The 15,994-nt window shown below is 42.4% G+C and overlaps 1 protein-coding gene across 1 annotated transcript in view; it reads left to right on the forward strand.

The window, feature by feature from the left end:
* The window catches only part of PELI2 (pellino E3 ubiquitin protein ligase family member 2), a gene marked incomplete at both ends in the record, with an annotated part of 201,106 nt that overhangs the window by 49,380 nt on the left and 135,732 nt on the right, over positions 1–15,994 (forward strand). Inside the window, one exon of the mRNA XM_079700910.1 lies at positions 3,646–3,775. Coding sequence (XP_079557036.1) covers positions 3,646–3,775 — 130 coding nt within the window. The remainder of the gene's footprint in view (positions 1–3,645; positions 3,776–15,994) is intronic.

Below are 15,994 nucleotides of genomic sequence, written 5' to 3' on the forward strand. Positions count from 1 at the left end.
TCTGTCCCAGAGCTACTGAATCAGCATCTCTTGAGACTTAGGCAAGCATATATTTTGTTTGTTTGTTTGTTTTTTGTTTTTTTGTTTTTTGCGATACGCGGGCCTCTCACTGCTGCGGTCTCCCCCATCGCGGAGCACAGGCCCCGGACGCACAGGCCCAGCAGCCACGGCTCACGGGCCCAGCCGCTCCGCGGCACGCGGGATCCTCCCAGACCGGGGCACGAACCCGCGCCCCCTGCATCGGCAGGCGGACTCTCAACCACTGCGCCACCAGGGAAGCCCTAGGCAAGCATATTTTTATGAAGCTTCCCTGGTAATTCTCATGTTCATCTGGCATTGAAAACAACTCTCAGCAGAATTTGTTCTCCCACGGTTCTGGAGGCCTCACGTCTTGGAATCAAGGTGTCCGCAAGGCCGTGCTGCCTCTGAAGGCCTTGGGGGAGGGTTCTCCTTTGCCTCTTCCCGCTTGTGGTGGCTCCAGGCTTTCCTTGGCCTATGATCGTCTAACTCCAGTCTCTGCCTCCATCTTCACCTGGTCGTCTCCTCTCTTTCCCTGTGTGTGTCTCCTAAAGGCATTTGTCACTGGATTTAGGACCCCCAGCAATCCGGGATGATCTCATCTCCAGATCCCTAACTACATCTGCAGAGACTCTTTTTCCAAGTAAGGTCACCTTCACAGGTTCTGGGACATGGACCTGTCTTTCTGAGGGCCACCCACTACGTTCCTCCTCAGGTTAGGATAGTTCTCCCATCTAGTCATCCTGACTCTAATCCGGATGTGCATCTTGCATGGTGCTGCCCTCGTGATTACTTCATATGCAATTATGTTAGTCCTTTGCTTACATCTTACCAACTCCCATTCTTCTTAGGGTAAAAGGCCATGCCCCTTGTCATGGAGTATCAGGGGGTTATAATCTGGGCCCTGCCCACCTTTTACCCTCTTAGCCCTCTGCGTCTCTCCTCTTGAACTCTACGCTCCCACAGTTCTGAACCACTCCTTGCCTTTGTACATACGATTGCCCTGCATTCCCCATTTAGTCATCTTGTTCAGATTTCAAGAAAGTTCACACTATCTCCTCTGTGAAGGCTTCCAATATGGCTCTTCCCACGTGCTTTGAATGACTGGTGCATCTTGTTGCACAAGTGTTTTATCACGCTTGTTTTTATGTCTTTCTCAGCTTTTAAGTGGAGAGCTCTGAACACGGGTTGGTTGATATTCGTCATTGCAGCTCTAGTACTTGGCATTATAAATATTGAATGAATGACCATGTAGCTTAACCTGATTCGAAACTTTTCTCATCGTGACACCGTTTTCTCCACTCTTACCTTAATTCTTTCCAGCACGATTTTTCACTGGGTGTCATGTAGACGTATTAAGTAAGCAGGCATATTAAGTGGACTGGCATATTTGCTTAACCTGAAATATCTGTGCATCTCTGCTCAGGCAGTTGAAATGAAAATGTTTTTGCATATGTTAAGGTGACAGTTCTGGTTTTTGTGTTTTCACCTTTCTATTAGATATGGCTTTGGGGTTGCAAGTAGCAGAAACCAACCTGAGTTAGCTGAAACTAAAAAGAATTTCACCAACAAGGGTCAGGGTACATCTGGGCCAATAGAAGCCCTTAAGGACGCCCTTTCCATCTCTTTTTGTTGCTTGTCTCTGTTCATCTGCTTCACTCCTCACTTCTCTGCTGCTTCATCATGGAACAGACTGTGACATCCCCACAGCTCCCGTGCTTCCAGCTTGCAGCTCTGGCCACCCACGCAGACTGGCAGTTGTCTCTCGTCCGGCTTTGCGTTTTCCGGGATGAGAATGTCATTGGCCAGCTCGGGCCGGATGTCTGCCTCCAGCTATTCAGCTCCAGGGTGGTGGGAGGATGCTGGCCTGGCCGTTTCATTCAGACATGATGCCGGGGCTCCCCTTTGGCGTTCAGGGCTGGATTCCTGAGAAGGGATGTCATGGTGAGCAGATCTCTTCAAAAGCATCTGCCGTGCTCTTACTAGCTGCGATATCCTTGACCAGTAGTATATAGTTGAGAGTAAGATGCAGCGGAGAGCTGGGCAAGTGTGAGGGTCACAAGGAACCTTGCCAGATCTTGTACCAATTGCCTCTAGGCCACAGTGGTGAAAATGTCCCTCTAAATTGTTTAGAGCCCTGCCTTTGATTGATTCACATATGTTTCTCTTAATACAGGATGCTCATCTTGGTTTAAGTGACACGGAAATATATTAAGACAAAGTGAGTTTATAATGGTTGTTTACTCATGGATATGTTCTTTGTAGTAGTGATCACAGATATATTTAAGAAAACAATGCACATTATTCTGATCTTGCCTCAGAAAAAGGAGAGGAATAAGACTTGAAACAAATTATTTTTGTATTCTAGAGACATTTTCTTGTTGCTGACGTTCCTTTGTGATGGAAATGGAGACATTAAAAACACAGCAGGAATAATTTCTGGTGATAATTTAAATCCATTGTCATACTATAGCTACTGAATTGTAAAACAAACACCACAAACCCCTTGTTCTGACTTTCACTGTTCTCAGTGGGCCTTGTGTCCCCTTTGCCATACTGTCCACCATGATCTCTAGGATTGACGGACAAGTGGCAAAGGCAGGACTTCCAGGAGAGGGTGGAGCCACCACACCACAGGCACTGCCCCTGACTTTGGTGCTCCGAGGGAGCCTTGGAGCTGTTATGTTTATCCACACAAATTTGAAACAATTCCCTTCCTTCTTTCGGTTCTCTTCTTGAAAAGAACTTCCGCCAAGAGGGAGTTGGAGAATAGACATGGCAGTGTGGCAGCATGAGAAGCGATCAGAACGTACAGGGACCCTTAATCCAGAGTTAGAAAATACAGGTGAAAACGGAAACCCTCCTGCAATCCTGCATTTCTTTTAAACACTGGTACTGACTTAAGGTATTAATTCAGGAAATCTGCTTAAGGACAGTAGTGTTTTCCAGGTGACTTTTAGAGATATTTGTTAGTTTGTGGACTAAAACTCATCTTTTTTACCTTTGGGCTTTTTAATGGTCAACCTTCTTGTAGAGTCATACTTTATGTTTAATTTTGCAGGCTAGTTTTTGCTAACCTGACAGTATAGGGTTCAAATAGCAATGGGAATGAAGGTAGAGAATTCCTAACTTTTAAGAATGCAAGTAACTGAATTGGGTCTTACAAATAAAGATCCTATAGACATTAACATGATTTGCGAGTGAGAGATGAGGTTTAATTAGAATGCTAGTTTCTAACTAGTTCATTTAAAAATATTTCTTGAGTGTTTCTCCGGGGCCCATTAGGACGGCGCTTGCTGAGTTGAGCCAGCACTAATACGGCCTCTGCAGAATTTTCATTTGCTTATTTTATACTCGGTCTCTTCTGAAAAGATTTGAAGAGTCTGACTTTATAGAATAGGAAACCTGTAATTACTTTGTACATCACTCATAAATTAAGTTTCTGGAAGTGATTTGAATTTCATTATAGCTGAAGTCTGTGAACCGTCTGTTTTGTGTCCCTTTGGTGGGGCGGTTAGTGGGCAAGTCTTTGTGAGCATTCCTGTCTTTTCCCTTAGGCCATCGAACTTTTATTCTTAATGCCTTTAAAATCTACAAATAAATGAACCCTCTCATCTCTGTTTATAGGTACAATGGTGCTTTACCTAATGGAGACAGAGGCCGGAGGAAAAGCAGATTTGCTCTGTACAAGCGGCCGAAGGCTAACGGAGTCAAACCCAGCACGGTCCATGTGATATCCACGCCGCAGGCATCCAAGGTAGGGGCTCCTTGGAACGGAGAGGGCCGGCGGTGACTCATGGTTACTCCTGATCAGCTGCTCTTCCCTTTCGGTCTCATTTCTCTGTGGGACAGTTTCTCAACCATTTGAGCTGGATAATCTTTGTTGTGAGGGGCTGTCCTGTGCATTGTATGTTTCGCAGCATCCCTGGCCTCTGCCCACTAGATGCCAGTAGCACCTCAGCCCGCCCACCCCCAACTGCCGCCACCATGGAGACAACCAAAAGTAGCTCCAGGGCTTGCCACATGTCCCCTCCCCGCCCCTCCCGTCTGTCCCCCAGTCCTCACCCCATAATGAACCACTGATTTAGGATATAGTGGAATCAGCATATTATCAATTTAGAATAGTTATGGTTGAAAGATAAATGATGTTCTTTATCCTGAAGAGAGTTTTTACGTTAAATTTTGATATAAACCTCACTAAGATTTGCTGTTTCCCTTCTGTTACTTAAGGAGTGGGTGTTTTCACATAATCTACATGTACATGGAATTGAATTTGTGTAATTATTAGAAAGATTGGAAGTAAACAGAACTAAGTGCTATAAGAAGTCTATGATACATATTCCTCTTGTAAGTTTGAAGTATATAAAATGTTCATTTTTTTATGATTATTTCATTTGTTTTTTGATATATAAGTGGAGGGGAACCCTGAATTTCCATTCTGGCCGATATAGTCTATTAGATTATCTTTTAATTAAATACATTACTTAATGTGTAATATAGTTTTCTTTTTATAAAATAATTATATTTACCTGAGGTATTTCATATGGAGCACTGGCTCTACATGTTTGTTTATCATAATAGGTTTGGACCATGTGGAATAAATAAGAGACTTGCTTCCCATTTTTTACTGAAAACCCATGGTTCAAAGAGAAATGAACAGCTTCATGGAAGCATATGTGGTATTTATACTCAGTCTTAGCAACAGATCACCTCTGTTAACTTTTTTATAAAAAGTTCCTGTTGTTCTTTCTGAAGCAGTGCCACAGAAAAAGTTTGTGAGAATGTGCCAATTCAGATTGTCTTGTATTAGGGAGGGAATGGTTAGATGAGAAAATATCAAACACCAGGTAAGCAGGAAAGAATAATACATAGTGGCCAAGTTTTAGGCTAGAAAAAGGGAAATAAGGTGAAAGTTTTAGGAAGGAAAGAACACTTGATAGGGTAAACAAAGGAAATCAGCCTTACAAAGATTCTTAGAAAAGGAGGAAGTGAAATGGCCACAGAATCTTGGAAGGTCAAGGAAGTATGAGAAATGTTTTATAGCCCAAAAATATTTGGAGGGGAAGGATACCAAGACAAATGTTTTTAAGCATGTGATGATGCCAAAAATATTCTGATATTATAGACACGGTCTTTATAATTTTGTCTATATGTTGATATTTATCTTTCCTTTCTCTGGCTCTATACCTTTTTACATTTACTTTTTCTTTAATCCAAATTTTATATTAATACAATGGCTTCAGATATTTAAAAAAAAATTTATAGAAATCTTCCGTTACACAGGCTTCATGTTACAATAGAATATGAACTATATCCTCCACTAGCTACTATTAGAGGATCGTGGCTCTTCCAGACTCATTAGCCACCTCCATCTGCTCCAGTTTTAGCTTTTTCTATTTTACCTTTATACCTAGATTTTATCTGACGTTATTTAGATTATAATTCTTTTGGAATCTGTCTGTCTAAATCTGTTTAAAAAAAAATCACTGGGAGTAGTATAGTAGGGACAATTGGGTTTTGGTCTTTTTTAAAAAAATAAATTTATTTGTTTATTTTTGGCTGTGTTGGGTCTTTGCTGCTGCACGCAGGCTTTCTCTAGTTGTAGCCAGCGGGGGCTGCTCTTCGTTGTGGTGCGCGGGCTTCTCATTGCGGTGGCTTCTCTTGTTGCGGAGCACGGGCTCTAGGCGTGCAGGCTTCAGTAGTTGTGGCTCGTGGGCTCTAGAGCACAGGCTCAGTAGCTGTGGTGCACGGGCTTAGTTGCTCTGTGGCATGTGGGATCTTTCCGGACCAGGGCTCAAACCCATGTCCCCTGCACTGGCAGGTGGATTCTTAACCACTGTGCCACCAGGGAAGTCCCAGGTTTTGGTCTTATAACCTGTAAAAAAAAAAAAAACATTCTCAGGGCCTCCGTTTCCTCATTTATAAAATGAGTTAGCTATGGGCAGAAGCCATGTTAAATCAGGAAAGATACTTTGGTTATAAGCAACAGAAATGATTCTGGCTAAAACAAACAAAGCAAACATGGAGACATTATTAAAGGTTAGGGTAGGCACAGCTCTCAGAATCGGGGGAAAATTTGAGTAACCAGGTTTTGTGAGAGAAGAGAACCAGAGTATCCACAGGAGTTAACATAGATATTCTTTCCAGGGTGTTATAAAGTGGCTCCAACTACCTTCAATCACTTTGAAAGGTTTTTAATTTTCAGGAAAGAGAATCTGATAGACCCATACAGGGTCAGTCAACCATGTCCAGGGGAGATGAATGGACCAGACATATTTATTGTGAGCTGATCACCTACCCCATATCGCCTTTCTCTTATTTATCTTGGTACCTGTATGTTGGGGGCCTTGTGCATAGTATGTCATCCTACCTGAACCTAGCACCTTAGTCACAGATCCCTCCCTCCTCCTGTTCCGCCTCAAACTCCCATCCCCGGACTGTGTTGCCCGACCGCTCCTGCTGCCACCTGCTCTGCCGGCCCCCTAGACAAAGTCTCTTAGGTATTTAACCTTTTCTTCAAATGCTCCTTCTACTGCCTCACCTTAACTGAATCCTGGTGTTTCACTAGTATGTTCTTTTTCCATCTTTTCCAGTTCATGGCATTAGAAATGATTTCATTTTGTTTCCATTTCAGTCTCTTCTTTTGTAACCCTACATTATTCATCTAAGCTGTCTCTTCCCCTGCCTCCTGCCCTCACTGACCTATAGATCACCCTTCTGCATATTTCGCTGACTCCATCCCCACCTTAGTCTCTGTGACTCCCCAGGCTGTATTCAGCCGAACATGAGCATCCATGGTGCATGCTGCTGTAACTCTTTCAATTTCAAGTATTGTCACTTCTGTTCCACATTTCCCACAGATACAGTGGACCTTATAGTCCATTGTCACTTGTAAGTTACCATAACCTCCAGTTCATTCTACTCGTGTACACATATACTCTCCTTATCAGATTTCATCAGAGCATCCAGCCCTTTAGCCTGTCCTTATTTGCCACGGTTGTTAACCCACTTGGCTCTTGCAGTTATGTGTTAACTTCACCCCAGATTCCCTTTCTCACCCTTCTTTGTGCGTCCCTGGCTCTGGGCCCTTCCCAGGCCCTGCCGGATTGTTTTTCTCATCTTCTTTATCTCACCCTATTTCCCATCAGAAGGCCAGGGTGTGTGGTAGTCCTTGGCAGAGGCTGTTTGACCGGAACCAGCAGTGCTTTCCTGTGAAATTTGTGATTCTGCAGTATCAGTAATGAAAGGGTCATCTTTGATTGGAGTTGTGCAAGGGAGCTGTGGAAGGGTGGCGTGGTTACCATCGTTAGAACTGGAGTGCTTGGCCCCTGACTATGCTTTTTCTTCCCTCTGCCCCACAGTCTGGGGGCAGACCAGGGAAACCCCTCTGCTGATGGCAGTGGCAGCTGGGAAATGGGCCCTCTTAGTCTTCCATGCATCCCTGTGTCCAAGCTAAGTCAGATGAGGGTGGCAAGTATGTGCCACGGTTGTGTAATTGCTATTTGTGTAATCACGATTTGTGTAATCTTCATCTGTGTACATATTTGCTCTTGAAATAGTAATACTCAAAGATATTTCTCCTGTTATATAAGGTGTTAAAAGAAAAACCTGAAGCCCTGTTTTACTTTTAGCAGGTCTATTACATAGATACAGGGCATTTAGCAATTTATTCATCCACGTATATTTATCTAGTCCTTTTCTGTGGCCAGCCATCATGCTAGGTATTGGATATACTACAGGGACCAAAACATGTCCGCATGGAGCTAATCGTCTCGTGAGTAGGCAAGCAATAAGTAATCACGTGGATACACATTTATCTGAATATTTTGAAAAGCATGGTGTGGAAAAAGAATAAGGCGCTATGAGAAGAGGAGGCACAGAGTTTAGTCTGGGTGGAAGGGGGAGGATCTCTGAGGAAGTGGCCTGTGAGCTGCCAGCTGAAGGGTAAAGAGGAGTTAGCCAGGCGAGCAGGGAGGTCTAGAGCTCTTGGGGTCCTGCTTGGAGAATTTGGATTTTTTCCAAGGAGAAACATTGAAGGGTGTTTTAGCAGAGGGAGTGGCAGAATATGACTGAGAATTTAAGTCGATTTATGCTTGTTCATTTACTTTTTAATGATGTGGGGCCACGATTTTGCTCTTACTTAACTGGTAAACAGTAGATGGTTGTGGTGGGGATGGTGATGGTGCCTGATGAGTAAGTATTTTGCTGGTAACGTGGTTTAAATTTAGCAACATTACTGTGGAAAACTCTTCATCATGGTTTTCCCTTCTTAGATTGTGCTTTATTGAAATCTCCTTTTTTGGGTATTTCTACTTTTAAGAAGTAATTGAATATCACTTTGTTCCAGTTGGCATTATTTCAGAATGGAAAATATCAGTGGTCTAGGAGTGACAGTTCAGAGAAAAATTGGGGCTATTTAATATGGTTGTTACAACCAGGACTGCTCTTAAGCTGTTCGCACTGGGATGGCTCTACTGCTTGACGAGATATTAAAACTCTTCCTTATCAGTCAGTGAATAATGTAACAGTAACTGGGAGAAGTGGTAAAAACTAATAATACAAGTTTCAGTGTGAACTCATTAGTTCAAGCTAATTTTGCAGACTTTAGTGGGGTCTATTTTTGTAGCACTCACTGTCTGTCTCTCCAGCCTGGCTCTTGGAGACAGTGGTGGCATATCTCCACTGCACATTCATTGTGAAGCTGGAGCCTCTGGTCTTGCAAAAAATCATCTGTTTATCATTATCCTCGATTTTTAAATTGTTACAGCTTTTTTCTTCCTTTTAACATCTTTATTGGAGTATAATTGCTTTACAGTGGTGTGTTACTTTCTGCTGTATAACAAAGTGAATCAGTTATACATATACATATGTCCCCATACCTCTTCCCTCTTGCATCTCCCTCCCTCCCACCCTCCCTATCCCACCCCTCTAGGTGGTCACAAAGCACCAAGTTGATCTCCCTGTGCTATGCGGCTGCTTCCCACTAGCTATCTATTTTACATTTGGTAGTGTATATATGTCCATGCCACTCTCTCACTTTGTCGCAGCTTACCCTTCCCCCTCCCTGTATCCTCAAGTCCATTCTCTACATCTGTGTCTTTAGGTTCTGCCCCTAGGTTCTTCATGAACTTTTATTTTGTTCTTTAGATTCCATATATATGTGTTCACATACGGTATTTGTTTTTCTCTTTCTGACTTACTTCACTCTGTATGACAGTCTCTAGGTCCATCCACCTCACTACAAATAACTCAGTTTCGTTCCTTTTTATTTTTTAAATTTTATTTATTTATTTATTTATGGCTGTGTTGGGTCTTCGTTTCTGTGCGAGGGCTTTCTCTAGTTGCGGCAAGTGGGGGCCACTCCTCATCGCGGTGCGCGGGCCTCTCATTATCGCGGCCTCTCCCGTTTCGGAGCACAGGCTCCAGATGCGCAGGCTCAGTAATTGTGGCTCACGGGGCTAGCCGCTCCGTGGCACGTGGGATCTTCCCAGACCAGGGCTCGAACCCATGTCCCCTGCATCGGCAGGCAGACTCCCAACCACTGCACCACCAGGGAAGCCCCCAGTTTCGTTCCTTTTTATGGCTGAGTAATATTCCATTGTACATATGTGCCACATCTTCTTTATCCATTCATCTGTTGATGGACACTTTGGTTGCTTCCATGTCCTGGCTATTGTAAATAGAGCTGCAGTGAACATTTTGGTGCATGACTCGTTTTGAATAATGGTTTTCTCAGGGTATATGCCCAGTAGTGGGATTGCTGGGTCGTATGGTAGTTCTATTTTTACTTTTTTAAGGAACCTCCATACTGTTCTCCATAGTGGCTGTATCAATTTACATTCCCACCAACACTGCAAAAGGGTTCCATTTTCTCCACAACCTCTCCAGCATTTACTGTTTGTAGATTTTTTGATGATGGCCATTCTGACCAGTGTGAGGTGATACCTCACTGTAGTTTTGATTTGCGTTTCTCTAATGATTAGTGATGTTGAGCACCCTTTCATGTGTTTGCTGGCAATCTGTATATCTTCTTTGGAGAAATGTCTGTTTAGGTCTTCTGCCCATTTTTGGATTGGGTTCTTTGTTTTTTTAGTAATAAGCTGCATGAGCTGCTTGGAAATTTTGGAGATTAATCCTTGTCAGTTGCTTCATTTGCAAATATTTTCTCCCATTCGGAGGGTGGTCTTTTCATCTTCTTTATGGTTTCCTTTGTTGTGCAAAAGCTTCTAAGTTTCATTAGCTCCCATTTGTTTATTTTTATTTCCATTTCTCTAGGAGGTGGGCCAAAAAGGATCTTTCTGTGATTTATGTCATAGTGTTCTGCCTATGTTTTCCTTTAAGAGTTTGATGGTGTCTGGCCTTACATTTAGGTCTTTAATTCATTTTGAGTTTATTTTTGTGTATGGTGTTAGGGAATGTTCTAATTTCATTCTTTACCATGTAGCTGTCCAGTTTTCCCAGTACCACTTACTGAAGAAGCTGTCCTTTCTCCACTGTACATTCCTGCCTCCTTTATGAAAGATAAGGTGACCATATGTACGTGGGTTTATCTCTGGGCTTTCTATGCTGTTCCACTGATCTATATTTCTCTTTCTGTGCCAGTACCATACTGTCTTGATTACTGTAGCTTTGTAGTATAGTCTGAAGCCTGGAAGCCTGTTTCCTACAGCTCCATTTTTCGTTCTCAAGATTGCTTTGTCTATTCGGGGTCTTTTGTGTTTCCATACAAATTGTGAAATTTGTTGTTCTAGTTCTGTGAAAAATGCCAGTGGTAGTTTGATAGGGATTGCATTGAATCTGTAGATTGCTTTGGGTAGTAGAGTCATTTTCACAATGTTGATTCTTCCAATCCAAGAACATGGTATATCTCTTCATCTATTTGTATCATCTTTAATTTCTTTCATCAGTGTCTGATTATTTTCTGCATAGAGGTCTTTTGTCTCCTTAGGTAGGTTTATTCCTAGATATTTTATTCTTTTTGTTGCAGTGGTAAATGGGAGTGTTTTCTTGATTTCACTTTCAGATTTTTCATCATTAGTGTACAGGAATGCCAGAGATTTCTGTGCATTAATTTTGTACCCTGCTACTTTACCAAATTCATTGATTAGCTCTAGTAGTTTTCTGGTAGCGTCTTTAGGATTCTCTATATATAGTATCATGTCATCTGCAAACAGTGACAGCTTTACTTATTCTTTTCCAATTTGGATTCCTTTTATTTCTTTTTCTTCTCTGATTGCTGTGGCTAAAACTTTCAAAACTATGTTGAGTAATAGTGGTGAGAGTGGGCCACCTTGTCTTGTTCCTGATCTTAGTGCATGGTTTCAGTTTCTCACCATTGAGGATGATGTTGGCTGTGGGTTTGTCTTATATGACCTTTATTATGTTGAGGAAAGTTCCCTCTATGCCTACTTTCTGGAGGGTTTTTATCATAAATGGGTGTTGAATTTTGTCGAAAGCTTTCTCTGCATCTATTGAGATGATCATATGGTTTTTCTCCTTCAGTTTCTTAATATGGTGTATCACATTGATTGATTTGCATATATTGAAGAATCCTTGGATTCCTCGGATTATCCCCACTTGATCATAGTGTATGATCCTTTTAATATGCTGTTGGATTCTGTTTGCTAGTATTTTGTTGAGGATTTTTGCATCTATGTTCATCAGTGATATTGGCCTGTAGTTTTCTTTCTTTGTGACATCTTTGTCTGGTTTTGGTATCAGAGTGATGGTGACCTCATAGAATGAGTTTGGGAGTCTTCCTCCCTCTGCTATATTTTGGAGGACTTTGAGAAGGATAGGTGTTAGCTCTTCTCTCAATGTCTGATAGAATTCGCCTGTGAAGCCATCTGGTCCTGGGGTTTTGTTTGTTGGAAGATTTTTAATCACAGTTTCAATTTCAGTGCTTGTGATTCGTCTGTTCATATTTTCTATTTCTTCCTGGTTCAGTCTTGGAAGTTTGTGCATTTCTAGGAAGTTGTCCATTTTATTGGCATAGAGTTGCTTGTAGTAATCTCATGATCCTTTGTATTTCTGCAGTGTCAGTTGATACTTCTCCTTTTTCATTTCTAATTCTGTTGATTTGAGTCTTCTCCCTTTTTTTCTTGATAAGTCTGGCTAATGGTTTATCAATTTTGTTTATCTTCTCAAAGAACCAGCTTTTAGTTTTATTGATCTTTGCTATTGTTTCCTTTTTTTCTTTTTCATTTATTTCTGATCTGATCTTTATGATTTCTTTCCTTCTGCTAACTTTGGGTTTTTTTCTTCTTCTTTCTCTAATTGCTGTGGGTGTAAGGTTAGGTTGTTTATTTGATATGTTTCTTGTTTCTTAAGGTATCATTGTATTGCTATATACTTCCCTCTTAGAACTGCTTTTTCTGCATCCCATAGGTTTTGGGTCGTTGTGTTTTCATTGTCATTTGTTTCTAGGTATTTTTTGATTTCTTCAATGATCTCTTTGTTATTTAGTAGTGAATTGTTTAGCCTCCATGTGTTTGTATTTTTTACAGCTCTTTTCCTGTAATTGATATGTAGTCTCATAGCACTGTGGTCGGAAAAGATACTTGATACAATTTCAATTTTCTTACATTTACCAAGGCTTGATTTGTGACCCAAGATATGATCTATCCTGGAGAATGTTCCATGAGCACTTGAGAAAAATGTGTATTCTGTTGTTTTTGGATGGAATGTCCTATAAATATCAACTAAGTCCATCTTGTTTAATGTATCATTTAAAGCTTGTGTTTCCTTATTTATTTTCATTTTGGATGATCTGTCCATTGGTGAAAGTGGGGTGTTAAAGTCCCCTACTATGATTGTGTTACTGTCGATTTCCCCTTTTATGGCTGTTAGTATTTGCCTTATGTATTGAGGTGCTCCTATGTTGGGTGCATAAAGATTTACAATTGTTATATCTTCTTCTTGGATCGATCCCTTGATCATTATGTAGTGTCCTTCTTTGTCTCTTGTAATAGTCTTTGTTTTAAAGTCTATTTTGTCTGGTATGAGAATTGCTACTCTAGCTTTCTTCTGATTTCCATTTGCATAGAATATCTTTTTCCATCCCCTCACTTTCAGTCTGTATGTGTCCCTAGGTCTGAAGTGGGTCTGTTGTAGACAGCATATATATGGGTCTTGTTTTTTTATCCATTCAGCCAGTCTATGTCTTTTGGTTGGAGCATTTAATCCATTTACATTTAAGGTAATTATCGATATGTGTGCTCCTATTACCATTTTCTTAATTGTTTTGGGTTTATTATTGTAGGTCTTTTTCTTCTCTTGTGTTTCCTGCCTAGAGAAGTTCCTTTAGCATTTGTTGTAAAGCTGGTTTGGTGGTGCTGAATTTTCTTAGCTTTTGCTTGTCTGCGAAGGTCTTAATTTCTCCGTCAAATCTGAATGAGATCCTTGCTGGGTAGCAATCTTGGTTGTAGGTTTTTCTCCTTCTTCTCTTTAAGTATATCCTGCCAGTCCCTTCTGGCTTGCAGAGTTTCTGCTGAAAGATCAGCTGTTAACCTTATGGGGATTCCCTTATGTGTTATTTATTGTTTTTCCTTTGCTGCTTTTAATATGTTTTCTTTGTATTTAATTTTTGACAGTTTGATTAATATATGTCTTGGCATATTTCTCCTTGGATTTATCCTGTATGGGACTCTCTGTGCTTCCTGGACTTGATTAACTATTTCCTTTCCCATATTAAGGAAGTTTTCAACTATAATCTCTTCAAATACTTTCTCAGTCCCTTTCTTTTTCTCTTCTTCTTCTGGAACCATATAATTCAAATGTTGGTGCGTTTAATGTTGTCCCAGAGGTCTCTGAGACCGTCCTCAGTTCTTTTCATTCTTTTTTCTTCTTTCTGCTCTGCAGTAGTTATTTCCACTATTTTTTCTTCCAGGTCACTTATCCATTCTTCTGCCTCAGTTATTCTGCTATGGATCCCTTCTAGAGAATTTCTAATTTTATTTATTGTGTTGTTTGTCATTGTGTGTTTGCTCTTTAGTTCTTCTAGTTCCTTCTTAAACGTTTATTGTATTTTCTCCACTCTATTTCGAAGATTTTGGATCATCTTTACTATCATTCTTCTGAATTCTTTTTCAGGTAGACCGCATATTTCCTCTTCATTTGTTAGGTCTGGTCGGTTTTTGCCTTCCTCCTTCATCTGCTGTGTGTTTCTCTGTCTTCTCATGTTGCTTAACTTACTGTGTTTGGGTCTCCTTTTCGCCAGCTGCAGGTTCGTAGTTCCTGTTGTTTTTGGTGTCTGTTCCCAGTGGCTTAAGTTGGTTCAGTGGGTTGTGTAGGCTTCCTGGTGGAGGGGACTAGTGCCTGTGTTCTGGTGGATGAGGCTGGATCTTGTCTTTCTTTTGGGCAGGTCCATGTCTGGTGGTGTGTTTTGCGGTGTCTGTGGCCCTATTCCGATTTTAGGCAGCCTCTGTGCCAATGGATGGCCTTTTGTTCCTGTCTTGCTAGTTCTTTGGCATAGCACTGTAGCTTGCTCGTCGTTCAGTAGAGCTGGGTCTTGGTGTTGAGATGGAGGTCTCTGGAGATTTTCCCCGTTTGCTCTTTCATGGAGCTGGGAGGTCTCTTGTGGAGCAGTGTCCTGAACTTGCCTCTCCCAGATCAGTGGTACAGCCCTGACGCCTGGGTGGAGCACCAAGAGCCAGTCCTCCACATGGCTCAAAATAAAAGGGAGGAAAAAAAGAAAGAAAGAAAGAAGAAGATAAAATAAAATAAAGTTACTAAAATAAAAAATAATTATTAAGAAAAAAAAATTTTAAGTAATAAAAAAAATAGGACAGACAGAACGCTAGGACAAATTATAAAAGCAAAGCTATATGGACAAAATTATACACAGAAGCATACACATACACACTCACAAAAAGAGAAAAAGGGGAAAAAAAATATATATCGTTGCTCCCAAAGTCCACCTCCTCAATTTGGGATGATTCTTTGTCTATTCAGGTATTCCACAGATGCAGGGTACATCAAGTTGATTGTGGAGATTTAATCCGCTGCTCCTGAGGCTGCTGAGAGAGATTTCCCTTTCTCTTCTTTATTCGCACAGCTCCTAGGGTTCAGCTTTGGATTTGGACCCGCCTCTGTGTGTAGGTTGCCTGAGGGCGTCTGTTCTTCGCTCAGACAGGACGGGGTTAAAGGAGCAGCTGATTCCGGGGCTCTGCTCACTCTGCCTGGGGGGAGGGAGGGGCACGGATGCAGGGCGAGCCTGCTGCGTCAGAGGCCAGTGTGATGTTGCACCAGCCTGAGGCGCGCCGTGCGTTCTCCGGGGCAAGTTGTCCCTGGATCATGGGACCCTGGCAGTGGCGGGCTGCATAGGCTCCCCGGAGGGGAGGTGGGGATAGTGACCTGTGCTTGCACACAGGCTTCTTGGTGGTGGCAGCAGCAGCCTTAGCCTCTCATGCCCGTCTCTGGGGTCCGCGCTGTTAGCCGCGGCTCGTGCCCGTCTCTGGAGCTCCTTTAAGCGGCGCTCTTATTAACCCTCTCCTCGCGCACCAGGAAACAAAGAGGGAAGAAAAAGTCTCTTGCCTCTTCAGCAGGTCCAGACATTTTCCCGAACTCCCTCCCGGCTAGTCGTGGCGCACTAGCCCCCTTCAGGCTGTGTTCACGCCGCCACCCCCAGTCCTCTCCCTGGGATCTGACCGAAGCCCGAGCCTCAGCTCCCAGCCCCTGCCCGTCCCGTCGGGTGAGCAGACAAGCCTCTCGGGCTGGTGAGTGCTGGTTGGCACCGATCCTCTGTGTGGGAGTCTCTCCACTTTGCCCTCCGCACCCCTGTTGCTGCGCTCTCCTCTGTGGCTCCGAAGCTTCCCCCCTCCGCCCCCCGCAGTCTCTGCCTGAGAAGGGTCTTCTAGTGTGTGGAATCCTTTCCTCCTTCACAGCTCCCTCCCACTGGTGCAGGTCCCGTCCCTGTTCTTTTGTCTCTGTTTTTTCTTTTTTCTGTTGCCCTACCTAGGTACGTGGGGAGTTTCTT

Source organism: Hyperoodon ampullatus, assembly GCF_949752795.1.
Source record: "Hyperoodon ampullatus genome assembly, chromosome: 3".
In the NCBI taxonomy this organism is placed as follows: domain Eukaryota; kingdom Metazoa; phylum Chordata; class Mammalia; order Artiodactyla; family Ziphiidae; genus Hyperoodon; species Hyperoodon ampullatus.